The following is a 16,978-nucleotide window of genomic DNA, read 5'->3' as shown; positions in this document are numbered from 1 at the left end:
GTAGATCACCTGAATACTAAACACAGACCACCTCCATTGACCGTGTGCAGTAGATCACCTGAATACTAAACACAGACCACCTCCATTGACCGTGTGCAGTAGATCACCTGAATACTAAACACAGACCACCTCCATTGACCGTGTGCAGTAGATCACCTGAATACTAAACACAGACCACCTCCATTGACCGTGTGCAGTAGATCACCTGAATACTAAACACAGACCACCTGAATACTAAACACAGACCACCTCCATTGACCGTGTGCAGTAGATCACCTGAATACTAAACACAGACCACCTGAATACTAAACACAGACCACCTCCATTGACCGTGTGCAGTAGATCACCTGAATACTAAACACAGACCACCTCCATTGACCGTGTGCAGTAGATCACCTGAATACTAAACACAGACCACCTGAATACTAAACACAGACCACCTGAATACTAAACACAGACCACCTCCATTGACCGTGTGCAGTAGATCACCTGAATACTAAACACAGATCACCTGAATACTAAACACAGACCACCTCCATTGACCGTGTGCAGTAGATCACCTGAATACTAAACACAGACCACCTCCATTGACCGTGTGCAGTAGATCACCTGAATACTAAACACAGACCACCTCCATTGACCGTGTGCAGTAGATCACCTGAATACTAAACACAGACCACCTCCATTGACCGTGTGCAGTAGATCACCTGAATACTAAACACAGACCACCTCCATTGACCGTGTGCAGTAGATCACCTGAATACTAAACACAGACCACCTCCATTGACCGTGTGCAGTAGATCACCTGAACACTAAACACAGACCACCTCCATTGACCGTGTGCAGTAGATCACCTGAATACTAAACACAGACCACCTCCATTGACCGTGTGCAGTAGATCACCTGAATACTAAACACAGACCACCTCCATTGACCGTGTGCAGTAGATCACCTGAATACTAAACACAGACCACCTGAATACTAAACACAGACCACCTCCATTGACCGTGTGCAGTAGATCACCTGAATACTAAACACAGACCACCTCCATTGACCGTGTGCAGTAGATCACCTGAATACTAAACACAGACCACCTGAATACTAAACACAGACCACCTCCATTGACCGTGTGCAGTAGACCACCTGAATACTAAACACAGACCACCTCCATTGACCGTGTGCAGTAGATCACCTGAATACTAAACACAGACCACCTCCATTGACCGTGTGCAGTAGATCACCTGAATACTAAACACAGACCACCTGAATACTAAACACAGACCACCTCCATTGACCGTGTGCAGTAGATCACCTGAATACTAAACACAGACCACCTGAATACTAAACACAGACCACCTCCATTGACCGTGTGCAGTAGATCACCTGAACACTAAACACAGACCACCTGAATACTAAACACAGACCACCTCCATTGACCGTGTGCAGTAGATCACCTGAATACTAAACACAGACCACCTCCATTGACCGTGTGCAGTAGATCACCTGAATACTAAACACAGACCACCTCCATTGACCGTGTGCAGTAGATCACCTGAACACTAAACACAGACCACCTCCATTGACCGTGTGCAGTAGATCACCTGAATACTAAACACAGACCACCTCCATTGACCGTGTGCAGTAGATCACCTGAATACTAAACACAGACCACCTCTATTGACCGTGTGCAGTAGATCACCTGAATACTAAACACAGACCACCTCCATTGACCGTGTGCAGTAGATCACCTGAACACTAAACACAGACCACCTCCATTGACCGTGTGCAGTAGATCACCTGAATACTAAACACAGACCACCTCCATTGACCGTGTGCAGTAGATCACCTGAATACTAAACACAGACCACCTCCATTGACCGTGTGCAGTAGATCACCTGAATACTAAACACAGACCACCTCCATTGACCGTGTGCAGTAGATCACCTGAATACTAAACACAGACCACCTCCATTGACCGTGTGCAGTAGATCACCTGAATACTAAACACAGACCACCTCCATTGACCGTGTGCAGTAGATCACCTGAATACTAAACACAGACCACCTGAATACTAAACACAGACCACCTCCATTGACCGTGTGCAGTAGATCACCTGAATACTAAACACAGACCACCTGAATACTAAACACAGACCACCTCCATTGACCGTGTGCAGTAGACCACCTGAATACTAAACACAGACCACCTCCATTGACCGTGTGCAGTAGATCACCTGAATACTAAACACAGACCACCTCCATTGACCGTGTGCAGTAGATCACCTGAATACTAAACACAGACCACCTCCATTGACCGTGTGCAGTAGATCACCTGAATACTAAACACAGACCACCTCCATTGACCGTGTGCAGTAGATCACCTGAATACTAAACACAGACCACCTCCATTGACCGTGTGCAGTAGATCACCTGAATACTAAACACAGACCACCTCCATTGACCGTGTGCAGTAGATCACCTGAATACTAAACACAGACCACCTCCATTGACCGTGTGCAGTAGATCACCTGAATACTAAACACAGACCACCTCCATTGACCGTGTGCAGTAGATCACCTGAATACTAAACACAGACCACCTCCATTGACCGTGTGCAGTAGATCACCTGAATACTAAACACAGACCACCTCCATTGACCGTGTGCAGTAGATCACCTGAATACTAAACACAGACCACCTCCATTGACCGTGTGCAGTAGATCACCTAAATACTAAACACAGACCACCTCCATTGACCGTGTGCAGTAGATCACCTGAATACTAAACACAGACCACCTCCATTGACCGTGTGCAGTAGATCACCTGAATACTAAACACAGACCACCTCCATTGACCGTGTGCAGTAGATCACCTGAATACTAAACACAGACCACCTCCATTGACCGTGTGCAGTAGATCACCTGAATACTAAACACAGACCACCTCCATTGACCGTGTGCAGTAGATCACCTGAATACTAAACACAGACCACCTCCATTGACCGTGTGCAGTAGATCACCTGAATACTAAACACAGACCACCTCCATTGACCGTGTGCAGTAGATCACCTGAATACTAAACACAGACCACCTCCATTGACCGTGTGCAGTTGACCACCTGAATACTAAACACAGACCACCTCCATTGACCGTGTGCAGTAGACCACCTGAATACTAAACACAGACCACCTCCATTGACCGTGTGCAGTAGACCACCTGAATACTAAACACAGACCACCTCCATTGACCGTGTGCAGTAGATCACCTGAATACTAAACACAGACCACCTCCATTGACCGTGTGCAGTAGATCACCTGAATACTAAACACAGACCACCTCCATTGACCGTGTGCAGTAGATCACCTGAATACTAAACACAGACCACCTCCATTGACCGTGTGCAGTAGATCACCTGAATACTAAACACAGACCACCTCCATTGACCGTGTGCAGTAGATCACCTGAATACTAAACACAGACCACCTGAATACTAAACACAGACCACCTCCATTGACCGTGTGCAGTAGATCGCCTGAATACTAAACACAGACCACCTGAATACTAAACACAGACCACCTCCATTGACCGTGTGCAGTAGATCGCCTGAACACTAAACACAGACCACCTCCATTGACCGTGTGCAGTAGATCACCTGAATACTAAACACAGACCACCTCCATTGACCGTGTGCAGTAGACCACCTGAATACTAAACACAGACCACCTGAATACTAAACACAGACCACCTCCATTGACCGTGTGCAGTAGACCACCTGAATACTAAACACAGACCACCTCCATTGACCGTGTGCAGTAGATCACCTGAATACTAAACACAGACCACCTCCATTGACCGTGTGCAGTAGATCACCTGAATACTAAACACAGACCACCTCCATTGACCGTGTGCAGTAGATCACCTGAATACTAAACACAGACCACCTCCATTGACCGTGTGCAGTAGATCACCTGAATACTAAACACAGACCACCTCCATTGACCGTGTGCAGTAGATCACCTGAATACTAAACACAGACCACCTCCATTGACCGTGTGCAGTAGATCACCTGAATACTAAACACAGACCACCTCCATTGACCGTGTGCAGTAGATCACCTGAATACTAAACACAGACCACCTCCATTGACCGTGTGCAGTAGATCACCTGAATACTAAACACAGACCACCTGAATACTAAACACAGACCACCTGAATACTAAACACAGACCACCTCCATTGACCGTGTGCAGTAGATCACCTGAATACTAAACACAGACCACCTCCATTGACCGTGTGCAGTAGATCACCTGAATACTAAACACAGACCACCTCCATTGACCGTGTGCAGTAGATCACCTGAATACTAAACACAGACCACCTCCATTGACCGTGTGCAGTAGATCACCTGCTGGGTGTTGACCAACAATAAAAACAAATCAAATTGTCGGTGAAAAGAACAGAAAATGTGGCGAGAGGTGATTGGACGACCACTCGCTGACAACGTTCCTATTGGTCTGTTCTTGCCCTTTTAAACGTAGACCTCCTCACCTCGGTGCCTCTTCTGTGACAGATAACAAGAGAGATCAGGAAAGGGAAGAGAGAGTGGTATAGCGTTTTTTTTATTCTGTTCCTCTCACTATGCTCTGAGTTCAGACTGCAGACTTGGCATGGTTCAGTAGGGTGTGTGTGTGTGTGTCTGTGTGTGTGTGTGTAGCAGTGTTAATGTGTTACCATGCGTCTCAGGTAGGTACAACAACGCAGGGCTGGTGGGCGGGGTCATAACGGCCAGCGTTCTCCCCCCACCCTACAGCGCCAGCACCAAGCCCACAGGTACGACCAGGGGACTTGGGGGTGTGTGAGACAGAGAGAAAGTCTTGTCTGTCTGTGAGAATGAGCATCTCTCTTAGCTTGCTGCCTAACCTCCTGGCTTACCTGCCCTTCTCAGAGGAAGCTAGCTATCCTTGGATCTGTCTGTCTATTATCCCAATCATCTCTATGGTTACCAGCTTCACCGCCACTAAACTGTGCTAGGTAGAGTGAGAAATAACCAGCTGACACAGTGTCTGAGACCTCACCGCTCTGTTTCCTGTTTCCTGTTCTAATAGAAGGTTATTGGTTAACTAGCTGACACAGTGTCTTAGACCTCACCTCTGTTTCCTGTTCTAATAGAAGGTGATTGGTTAACCAGTTGACACAGTGTCTTAGACCTCACCTCTCTGTTTCCTGTTCTAATAGAAGGTTATTGGTTAACCAGTTGACACAGTGTCTTAGACCTCACCTCTCTGTTTCCTGTTCTAATAGAAGGTTATTGGTTAACCAGTTGACACAGTGTCTTAGACCTCACCTCTCTGTTTACACATTACTCATCCGTATGCGTCCCAAATAGAACCCTATTCCCTATATAGTGCACTACTTTAGATCAGAGCCCTATGGCACCCTATTCCCTATATAGTGCACTACTTTAGACCAGAGCCCTATGGCACCCTATTCCCTATATAGTGCACTACATTAGACCAGAGCCCTATGGCACCCTACTCCCTATATAGTGCACTAATTTAGACCATAGCCCCATGGTATCATGGGTCCATTTGAGAGGTATGCTTGTCTTACTGTTGACTGGTTCCTAGAGCACAACACCTCTGCTTCATCTCAGTAAGGTAAAGGTAGGTAGGGCCCTTTAATAAAGGTAGGGCCCTTTAAAGGTAGGGCCCTTTAATAAAGGTAGGGCCCTTTAAAGGTAGGGCCCTTTAATAAAGGTAGGGCCCTTTAAAGGTAGGGCCCTTTAATCAAGGTAGGGCCCTTTAAAGGTAGGGCCCTTTAATAAAGGTAGGGCCCTTTAATCAAGGTAGGGCCCTTTAAAGGTAGGGCCCTTTAATCAAGGTAGGGCCCTTTAATCAAGGTAGGGCCCTTTAAAGGTAGGGCCCTTTAATCAAGGTAGGGCCCTTTAATAAAAGGTAGGGCCCTTTAATCAAGGTAGGGCCCTTTAATAAAAGGTAGGGCCCTTTAATCAAGGTAGGGCCCTTTAAAGGTAGGGCCCTTTAATAAAGGTAGGGCCCTTTAAAGGTAGGGCCCTTTAATCAAGGTAGGGCCCTTTAATCAAGGTAGGGCCCTTTAATCAAGGTAGGGCCCTTTAATCAAGGTAGGGCCCTTTAATCAAGGTAGGGCCCTTTAATCAAGGTAGGGCCCTTTAATCAAGGTAGGGCCCTTTAATCAAGGTAGGGCCCTTTAATAAAGGTAGGGCCCTTTAATCAAGGTAGGGCCCTTTAATCAAGGTAGGGCCCTTTAATCAAGGTAGGGCCCTTTAATCAAGGTAGGGCCCTTTAATCAAGGTAGGGCCCTTTTAATCAAGGTAGGGCCCTTTAATCAAGGTAGTGCCCTTTAATCAAGGTAGGGCCCTTTAATCAAGGTAGGGCCCTTTAAAGGTAGGGCCCTTTAATAAAGGTAGGGCCCTTTAAAGGTAGGGCCCTTTAAAGGTAGGGCCCTTTAATCAAGGTAGGGCCCTTTAATCAAGGTAGGGCCCTTTAATAAAGGTAGGGCCCTTTAATCAAGGTAGGGCCCTTTAATCAAGGTAGGGCCCTTTAATCAAGGTAGGGCCCTTTAATAAAGGTAGGGCCCTTTAATCAAGGTAGGGCCCTTTAATAAAGGTAGGGCCCTTTAATAAAGGTAGGGCCCTTTAATAAAGGTAGGGCCCTTTAATAAAGGTGGGGCCCTTTAATAAAGGTGGGGCCCTTTAATCAAGGTAGGGCCCTTTAATAAAGGTAGGGCCCTTTAAAGGTGGGGCCCTTTAATAAAGGTGGGGCCCTTTAATAAAGGTAGGGCCCTTTAATCAAGGTAGGGCCCTTTAATCAAGGTAGGGCCCTTTAATAAAGGTAGGGCCCTTTAAAGGTGGGGCCCTTTAAAATAATTTAAATTTTTTTGACAGATTCCATTTGATAGTTCAATACATCTAGTTGGTTTCCTGCTTAGTTCAATAGGTCTAGTTGGTTTCCTGCTTAGTTCAATACATCCAGTTGGTTTCCTGCTTAGTTCAATACATCCAGTTGGTTTCCTGCTTAGTTCAATAGGTCTAGTTGGTTTCCTGCTTAGTTCAATAGGTCTAGTTGGTTTCCTGCTTAGTTCAATAGGTCTAGTTGGTTTCCTGCTTAGTTCAATAGGTCTAGTTGGTTTCCTGCTTAGTTCAATAGGTCTAGTTGGTTTCCTGCTTAGTTCAATAGGTCTAGTTGGTTTCCTGCTTAGTTCAATAGGTCTAGTTGGTTTCCTGCTTAGTTCAATAGGTCTAGTTGGTTTCCTGCTTAGTTCAATAGGTCTAGTTGGTTTCCTGCTTAGTTCAATAGGTCTAGTTGGTTTACTGCTTAGTTCAATAGGTCTAGTTGGTTTACTGCTTAGTTCAATAGGTCTAGTTGGTTTCCTGCTTAGTTCAATAGGTCTAGTTGGTTTACTGCTTAGTTCAATAGGTCTAGTTGGTTTACTGCTTAGTTCAATAGGTCTAGTTGGTTTACTGCTTAGTTCAATAGGTCTAGTTGGTTTCCTGCTTAGTTCAATAGGTCTAGTTGGTTTACTGCTTAGTTCAATAGGTCTAGTTGGTTTACTGCTTAGTTCAATAGGTCTAGTTGGTTTACTGCTTAGTTCAATAGGTCTAGTTGGTTTACTGCTTAGTTCAATAGGTCTAGTTGGTTTACTGCTTAGTTCAATAGGTCTAGTTGGTTTCCTGCTTAGTTCAATAGGTCTAGTTGGTTTCCTGCTTAGTTCAATAGGTCTAGTTGGTTTCCTGCTTAGTTCAATACGTCTAGTTGGTTTCCTGCTTAGTTCAATACGTCTAGTTGGTTTCCTGCTTAGTTCAATACATCTAGTTGGTTTCCTGCTTAGTTCAATAGGTCTAGTTGGTTTCCTGCTTAGTTCAATAGGTCTAGTTGGTTTCCTGCTTAGTTCAATAGGTCTAGTTGGTTTCCTGCTTAGTTCAATAGGTCTAGTTGGTTTCCTGCTTAGTTCAATAGGTCTAGTTGGTTTCCTGCTTAGTTCAATAGGTCTAGTTGGTTTCCTGCTTAGTTCAATAGGTCTAGTTGGTTTCCTGCTTAGTTCAATAGGTCTAGTTGGTTTCCTGCTTAGTTCAATAGGTCTAGTTGGTTTCCTGCTTAGTTCAATACGTCTAGTTGGTTTCCTGCTTAGTTCAATAGGTCTAGTTGGTTTCCTGCTTAGTTCAATAGGTCTAGTTGGTTTCCTGCTTAGTTCAATAGGTCTAGTTGGTTTCCTGCTTAGTTCAATAGGTCTAGTTGGTTTCCTGCTTAGTTCAATAGGTCTAGTTGGTTTCCTGCTTAGTTCAATACGTCTAGTTGGTTTCCTGCTTAGTTCAATAGGTCTAGTTGGTTTCCTGCTTAGTTCAATAGGTCTAGTTGGTTTCCTGCTTAGTTCAATAGGTCTAGTTGGTTTCCTGCTTAGTTCAATAGGTCTAGTTGGTTTCCTGCTTAGTTCAATAGGTCTAGTTGGTTTCCTGCTTAGTTCAATAGGTCTAGTTGGTTTCCTGCTTAGTTCAATACGTCTAGTTGGTTTCCTGCTTAGTTCAATAGGTCTAGTTGGTTTCCTGCTTAGTTCAATAGGTCTAGTTGGTTTCCTGCTTAGTTCAATAGGTCTAGTTGGTTTCCTGCTTAGTTCAATAGGTCTAGTTGAATTCCTACTTAGTTCAATGCATTTTTAATCAAATCAAATTTATTTATAAAGCCCTTCGTACATCAGCTGATATCTCAAAGTGCTGTACAGAAACCCAGCCTAAAACCCCAAACAGCAAGCAATGCAGGTGTAGAAGTACGGTGGCTAGGAAAAACTCCCTAGAAAGGCCAGAACCTAGGAAGAAACCTAGAGAGGAACCAGGCTATGTGGGGTGGCCAGTCCTCTTCTGGCTGTGCCGGGTGGAGAGTATAACAGAATATGGCCAAGATGTTCAAATGTTCATAGATGACCAGCATGGTCAAATAATAATAATCACAGTAGTTGTCGAGGGTGCAACAGGTCAGCACCTCAGGAGTAAATGTCAGTTGGCTTTTCATAGCCGATCATTAAGAGTATCTCTATCGCTCCTGCTGTCTCTAGAGAGTTGAAAACAGCAGGTCTGGGACAGGTGTGAACAGGTTCCATAGCCGCAGGCAGAACAGTTGAAACTGGAGCAGCAGCACGGCCAGGTGGACTGGGGACAGCAAGGAGTCATCAGGCCAGGTAGTGCTGAGGCATGGTCCTCGGGCTCAGGTCCTCCGAGAGAGAGAAAGAAAGAGAGAATTAGAGAGAGCATACTTAAATTCACACAGGACACCGGATAAGACAGGAGAAGTACTCCAGATATAACAAACTGACCCTAGCCCCCCGACACAAACTACTGCAGCATAAATACTGGAGGCTGAGACAGGAGGGGTCAGGAGACACTGTGGCCCCATCCGATGATACCCCCGGACAGAGCCAAACAGGAAGGATATAACCCCACCCACTTTGCCAAAGCACAGCCCCCACACCACTAGAGGGATATCTTCAACCACCAACTTACCATCCTGAGACAAGGCCTCAATTCATTTTTTTTTTGGTCTGGATTCTGTGATTCAGTCCTCGTTCTCCACAAGGCGTATTTTATAGGGCCCTATAAAAAAATAGAGGTCCCAAATGTCTCCCTATTCCCTATATAGTGAATTACTTCTGACTAGGGTCTCACGTCACTGTCCCCTGCGGTTCTGGCTTGCTGAAGGGGGGTTGCTAGGCTACGGTTGCTAGCGTTCTGGCTTGCTGGCTGAAGGGGGGTTGCTAGGCTACGGTTGCTAGCGTTCTGGCTTGCTGGCTGAAGGGGGGTTGCTAGGCTACGGTTGCTAGCGTTCTGGCTTGCTGGCTGAAGGGGGGTTGCTAGGCTACGGTTGCTAGCGTTCTGGCTTGCTGGCTGAAGGGGAGTTGCTAGGCTACGGTTGCTAGCGTTCTGGCTTGCTGGCTGAAGGGGGGTTGCTAGGCTACGGTTGCTAGTGTTCTGGCTTGCTTGCTGCTTGCTCACACTCTCTCTCTCTCACTTTTAATGCACAATAAATATAGGTAAAAGAAAATGGAACATGATAGCCTACTGTTAGGAGTTGTCTTCTAGCCTGGTCCCAGATCTGTTTGTGTTGTCTTGCCAACTCCAATTGCTGTCATTGTCAAACACATCTGGGACCAGGCTAGTTGTCTTGTTTCCTGAAATCCATACCACGGAGTGGAATGTTGGCACAAAAACAAATATCTGGTACCAGGCTAACTGTGTTATTAATCTGGATGTCTTACTCTGTTTCCAGGCTACGCCAGACCTGCCAATCAACAACAGCACCCTGTCACAGGTGTCAACTCCACAGCCCTCCCATCTCCCCTCGGCTCCCCCACAGTCCCTCCCGTGCCCTCCCCCTCTCACCCCACTCCCACCACCCCCATCACCCCTGTGTTCCCTGGTAAGGTCCCCTCCCAGAACCCTCTAGCCCCCTCTCCCTCCCCCGCCCCCTCTCCCTCCGTCATCAAAGGGGGTCCCCTCCCATCCGGTTCCCCCCATCTGCCCCCCACCACCCCCTCCGTCATTAAGGCCCACACCCCCTCAGCTACCCCCTGTGGCACCCCCGGTCCCCACCACCCAGGGGCGTTCTCCCCCTCTCCCTTCCATGCCGGTGCCTCTCGGTCAGACACCCCTACCCCAAGGACCCCCCTCCCTGACCCTCTCCCTCAGGGTACCTCCATGGGCCTTCCGCAGTATAACCCCCAGACAGGCCCTGCCTTCCCTGGCCTGCCCGCATACCAGACCACCCCGTCTGGGTCGGTGATCCGCAGCTATCCTCCCTCCTCTTCCTCGGCCCCCAGCCCCAAGCCCTCCCCAGCCCTGTCCGGCCAGGCCCAAGCATCCTTCTACAGCGAGCAGCACCGCGGCCCACTGGCTAGAACAGGAGGGGGGACAGGCAGTGGCAGTAACAGCCCAGTCCCCTCTGCCTTTAAAGGCCCTTCACGTGCGGGGACTCCCTCCCTCAGCTCTCTGGTGATGCCTGGCGGATCAGCGGCCTTAGCGCGCTCCCTGGGTCTGTCCCACCCCTCTTCTTCTCCCCAGGGCTCCCTACCCAGCCCTGCTGCTATGGCCAGCCTCCAGGCCCTCTCCTCCAGCCCGGCTCCCCCTCACTACCCCGGCCTCTCCCCCTTCCCCTCCTCCCTGTCCTCCTCTTCACCCTTCCCTCCATCCTCCTCTCTGTCCTCCATGACCCCTACCTCCCACCCCCAGACCTCCATGGCCTACCCAGGCCTGTCTCACAGCGTAGCCACAAGTGGAGCCTCTCCCTTTGGGATGGGTCTGACCACCACCCCATCTATCTTCCCGGGGTTGGTTCCAGGGCCCAGTCCAGGGGGGTTCTCAGGATTTGGAGGTTCAGGAGGACCTGGGGCGGGGAGCCCCGTCCTGTCTTCCTTCATGGGTGCCGGGGTGTCCGTAGCAACCGTAGCCCCTCTCCATTCGGCGGCGTCCGTGGCAGCAGGAGTCCCGTCCTCCTCTCCCGTTCTACCTGGCTTTGCCTCTGCCTTCAGCTCCAACTTCCAGCCTGGGTGAGAGAGAGAGAGGGAGAGAGAGAGAGAGGGAGAGAGAGAGAGAGGGAGAGAGAGAGAGAGGGAGAGAGAGAGAGAGAGAGAGTGAGAGAGACTGAGAGTGAGAGACTGAGAGTGAGAGACTGAGAGACTGAGAGTGAGAGACTGAGAGTGAGAGACAGAGAGTGAGAGCGAGAGAGAGAGAGAGTGAGAGAGAGAGAATCATGCAGTATGTATGATTGATTGCCTGTCTGCCTGCATCCCTAAGCATGCATGCCAGTTTGTACGTACGTCAGCATTGTAACCGCTTAAAAAATGTGATTACATTTTCTAGATGAATACAGTTGGAGAATGTGAAATGTAGATGGGTCAGTCTGTAGTACTGTATCAGTAGATGGGTCAGTCTATAGTACTGTATCAGTAGATGGATCAGTCTGTAGTACTGTATCAGTAGATGGGTCAGTCTATAGTACTGTATCAGTAGATGGGTCAGTCTGTAGAACTATATCAGTAGATGGGTCAGTCTATAGTACTGTATCAGTAGATGGGTCAGTCTATAGTACTGTATCAGAGTCACAATTATTCAGACTATATACCAAACATGGAGTTTGTCACAACTGGCACCCTATTGGCTAGATAGGGCACCTCTATACCCATGTGACCTGGTCACAAGTAGTACACTCTAAAGGGTACCATTTGGGCCTCACACAGAGTGGCTGATATACAGGTTACAAGTCATATCTACAACTTGTTACAGGTAGATTTTCCATTAGGTCTTTTATCACGTCATTAGTATAACAGTGGCCGAAGTCCTCTGTTTTATAACAGCATTTAGTAAGCAGTCATGGTTTATGATGCTAGTCTATCTCCTGTTTCTGTTGTGAGAGCTTGATGTAAAACGACACCCCATGGACAGGATGCTAGTCCATCTCAAGGCCTTACCCTCAATCACCTTAATGCTGAATGCCAAGCAGTATTTTATTTGCACGTTGGCAAAGTACAGCTCCTCCTCTACAACAGTATTTGGTTCTCGTTTAGGTCCAATTTATATTTTTTCATAGTTTAACTTAAAATATAGACGACATGGTCGAAAGTGTGTGGACACTTGCTTGTCAAACATCTCATTCCAAAATCATGAGTATTTAATATGGAGTTGGTCCCCCCCCTTTGCTACTATAACATCCTCCACTCTTCTGGGAAGGCTTTCCACTAGATGTTGGAACATTGTAGCTATAACAGCCTCCACTCTTCTGGGAAGGCTTTCCACTAGATGTTGGAACATTGCTGCTATAACAGCCTCCACTCTTCTGGGAAGGCTTTCCACTAGATGTTGGAACATTGCTGCTATAACAGCCTCCACTCTTCTGGGAAGGCTTTCCACTAGATGTTGGAACATTGCTGCTATAACAGCCTCCACTCTTCTGGGAAGGCTTTCTACTAGATGTTGGAACATTGCTGCGGGGACTTGCTTCCATTCAGCCACAAGAGCATTAGTGAGGTCGAGGTCTGATGTTGGGCGATTAGGCCTGGCTCGCAGTCGGCGGTCCAAATCATCCCAAAGTGTTCGATGGGGTTGAGGTCAGGGCTCTGTGCAGGCCAGTCAAGTTCTTCCACATCGATCTCAACAAACCATTTCTGTACGGACCTCTCTTTGTGCACGGGGGCATTGTAAATGCTGAAACAGGAAAGGGCCTTCCCCAAACTGTTGTCACAAAGTTGGAAGCACAGAATCGTCTAGAATGTCATTGTGTGTGTGTGTGTGTGGGGGGGGGGGGGGGGGGGGGTGTATACGGCTGTGAATCTAGGTGAATTATGAGAGCCATATAATGTTATCTAGCGCAGGCCAAAGTCTAGCTGGCACTGTCCACACCCTCTTTGTACATTTCTACTGTTAAGACGGTAAATATTATTTTAGGAGTTGAGTCGACCTTGGCGATGGAGAAAAGGCTTCTTCTACCACTCCGAGAAGGGTTGGGGTCCATTCCGTTTCGACTCAGTGAGCTGGAGAGATGTATTAAAATTCAAAGAGCTGAGAGTCTTATTGTATTGTTGTCAATGAGGTTTGTTCAAGTAAAATTTCAATTCACTGGAAATGGACTGAATTCAAGCAGTTACTTCATCCGTTTTTTGGACTTGTACATTAAGTGTATGTGTAGTCTACCCCATTGACTTTTGGAGAATCTAACATTTAAATGCCAAATCAAATGCCTCATGACTTCAGTTTAACTGTCCTACCCCCCCCCCCCCCCCCCATCAGAACCCATAATGTGAGCTTAGTTCAACTGTCCTACCCCCCATCAGAACCCATAATGTGAGCTTAGTTTAACTGTCCTACCCCCCATCAGAACCCATAATGTGAGCTTAGTTCAACTGTCCTACCCCCCATCAGAACCCATAATGTGAGCTTAGTTTAACTGTCCTACCCCCCCATCAGAACCCAAAATGTGAGCTTAGTTTAACTGTCCTACCCCCCCATCAGAACCCAAAATGTGAGCTTAGTTTAACTGTCCTACCCCCCATCAGAACCCATAATGTGAGCTTAGTTTAACTGTCCTACCCCCCCATCAGAACCCATAATGTGAGCTTAGTTTAACTGTCCTACCCCCCCATCAGAACCCATAATGTGAGCTTAGTTCAACTGTCCTACCCCCCATCAGAACCCATAATGTGAGCTTAGTTTAACTGTCCTACCCCCCATCAGAACCCATAATGTGAGCTTAGTTCAACTGTCCTACCCCCCATCAGAACCCAAAATGTGAGCTTAGTTTAACTGTCCTACCCCCCCATCAGAACCCATAATGTGAGCTTAGTTCAACTGTCCTACCCCCCATCAGAACCCATAATGTGAGCTTAGTTTAACTGTCCTACCCCCCATCAGAACCCAAAATGTGAGCTTAGTTTAACTGTCATACCCCCCATCAGAACCCATAATGTGAGCTTAGTTTAACTGTCCTACCCCCCATCAGAACCCATAATGTGAGCTTAGTTTAACTGTCCTACCCCCCATCAGAACCCATAATGTGAGCTTAGTTTAACTGTCCTACCCCCCATCAGAACCCATAATGTGAGCTTAGTTTAACTGTCCTACCCCCCATCAGAACCCAAAATGTGAGCTTAGTTTAACTGTCATACCCCCCATCAGAACCCATAATGTGAGCTTAGTTTAACTGTCCTACCCCCCATCAGAACCCAAAATGTGAGCTTAGTTTAACTGTCCTACCCCCCCATCAGAACCCATAATGTGAGCTTAGTTTAACTGTCCTACCCCCCCATCAGAACCCAAAATGTGAGCTTAGTTTAACTGTCCTACCCCCCCATCAGAACCCAAAATGTGAGCTTAGTTTAACTGTCCTACCCCCCCCCCCCCCCCCATCAGAACCCAAAATGTGAGCTTAGTTTAACTGTCCTACCCCCCCCCCCCCCCCCCCCATCAGAACCCATAATGTGAGCTTAGTTTAACTGTCCTACCCCCCCATCAGAACCCAAAATGTGAGCTTAGTTTAACTGTCCTACCCCCCCATCAGAACCCAAAATGTGAGCTTAGTTTAACTGTCCTACCCCCCCATCAGAACCCATAATGTTTGTCCTACCCCCCATCAGAACCCATAATGTGAGCTTAGTTTAACTGTCCTACCCCCCCATCAGAACCCAAAATGTGAGCTTAGTTTAACTGTCCTACCCCCCCATCAGAACCCAAAATGTGAGCTTAGTTTAACTGTCCTACCCCCCCCCCCCCCCCCCATCAGAACCCAAAATGTGAGCTTAGTTTAACTGTCCTACCCCCCCCCCCCCCCCCCATCAGAACCCATAATGTGAGCTTAGTTTAACTGTCCTACCCCCCCATCAGAACCCAAAATGTGAGCTTAGTTTAACTGTCCTACCCCCCCATCAGAACCCAAAATGTGAGCTTAGTTTAACTGTCCTACCCCCCCATCAGAACCCATAATGTGAGCTTAGTTTAACTGTCCTACCCCCCCATCAGAACCCAAAATGTGAGCTTAGTTTAACTGTCCTACCCCCCCATCAGAACCCAAAATGTGAGCTTAGTTTAACTGTCCTACCCCCCCCCCCCCCCATCAGAACCCATAATGTGAGCTTAGTTTAACTGTCCTAACCCCCCCCCCCCCCCCATCAGAACCCATAATGTGAGCTTAGTTTAACTGTCCTACCCCCCCCATCAGAACCCAAAATGTGAGCTTAGTTTAACTGTCCTACCCCCCCCCCCCTCCCCCCATCAGAACCCAAAATGTGAGCTTAGTTTAACTGTCCTACCCCCCCCCCCCCCCCCATCAGAACCCATAATGTGAGCTTAGTTTAACTGTCCTACCCCCCCATCAGAACCCAAAATGTGAGCTTAGTTTAACTGTCCTACCCCCCCATCAGAACCCAAAATGTGAGCTTAGTTTAACTGTCCTACCCCCCCATCAGAACCCATAATGTTTGTCCTACCCCCCATCAGAACCCATAATGTGAGCTTAGTTTAACTGTCCTACCCCCCCATCAGAACCCAAAATGTGAGCTTAGTTTAACTGTCCTACCCCCCCATCAGAACCCAAAATGTGAGCTTAGTTTAACTGTCCTACCCCCCCCCCCCCCCCCCCCCCCATCAGAACCCAAAATGTGAGCTTAGTTTAACTGTCCTACCCCCCCCCCCCGCCCCCCCATCAGAACCCATAATGTGAGCTTAGTTTAACTGTCCTACCCCCCCATCAGAACCCAAAATGTGAGCTTAGTTTAGCTGTCCTACCCCCCCATCAGAACCCATAATGTTTGTCCTACCCCCCATCAGAACCCATAATGTGAGCTTAGTTTAACTGTCCTACCCCCCCATCAGAACCCAAAATGTGAGCTTAGTTTAACTGTCCTACCCCCCCATCAGAACCCAAAATGTGAGCTTAGTTTAACTGTCCTACCCCCCCCCCCCCCCCCCCCCCCATCAGAACCCAAAATGTGAGCTTAGTTTAACTGTCCTACCCCCCCCCCCCCCCCCATCAGAACCCATAATGTGAGCTTAGTTTAACTGTCCTACCCCCCCCCCCCCCCCCATCAGAACCCATAATGTGAGCTTAGTTTAACTGTCCTACCCCCCCCCCCCCCCCCCCATCAGAACCCATAATGTGAGCTTAGTTTAACTGTCCTACCCCCCCATCAGAACCCAAAATGTGAGCTTAGTTTAACTGTCCTACCCCCCCATCAGCACCCAAAATGTGAGCTTAGTTTAACTGTCCTACCCCCCCCCCCCCCCCATCAGAACCCATAATGTGAGCTTAGTTTAACTGTCCTAACCCCCCCCCCCCCCCATCAGAACCCATAATGTGAGCTTAGTTTAACTGTCCTACCCCCCCCCCCCCCCCCCCCCCCCCCCCATCAGAACCCATAATGTGAGCTTAGTTTTAACTGTCCTACCCCCCCCCCCCCCATCAGAACCCATAATG

General features: G+C 47.9%; 1 protein-coding gene across 2 annotated transcripts in view; it reads left to right on the top strand.

Annotated features, from left to right (window-relative positions):
- The window catches only part of LOC139388289 (proline and serine rich 1), a 40,407-nt gene that overhangs the window by 21,343 nt on the left and 2,086 nt on the right, over positions 1-16,978 (top strand). Inside the window, exons 9-10 of one of the 2 annotated variants that reach the window (XM_071134867.1) lie at positions 4,740-4,826; positions 10,289-11,564. In XM_071134867.1, coding sequence (XP_070990968.1) covers positions 4,740-4,826; positions 10,289-11,564 — 1,363 coding nt within the window. The remainder of the gene's footprint in view (positions 1-4,739; positions 4,827-10,288; positions 11,565-16,978) is intronic. The other variant, XM_071134868.1, reaches the window with a different exon arrangement.

Source organism: Oncorhynchus clarkii, chromosome 29, assembly GCF_045791955.1.
Source record: "Oncorhynchus clarkii lewisi isolate Uvic-CL-2024 chromosome 29, UVic_Ocla_1.0, whole genome shotgun sequence".
In the NCBI taxonomy this organism is placed as follows: domain Eukaryota; kingdom Metazoa; phylum Chordata; class Actinopteri; order Salmoniformes; family Salmonidae; genus Oncorhynchus; species Oncorhynchus clarkii.
This window is presented reverse-complemented; position numbering and strand designations above follow the sequence as displayed.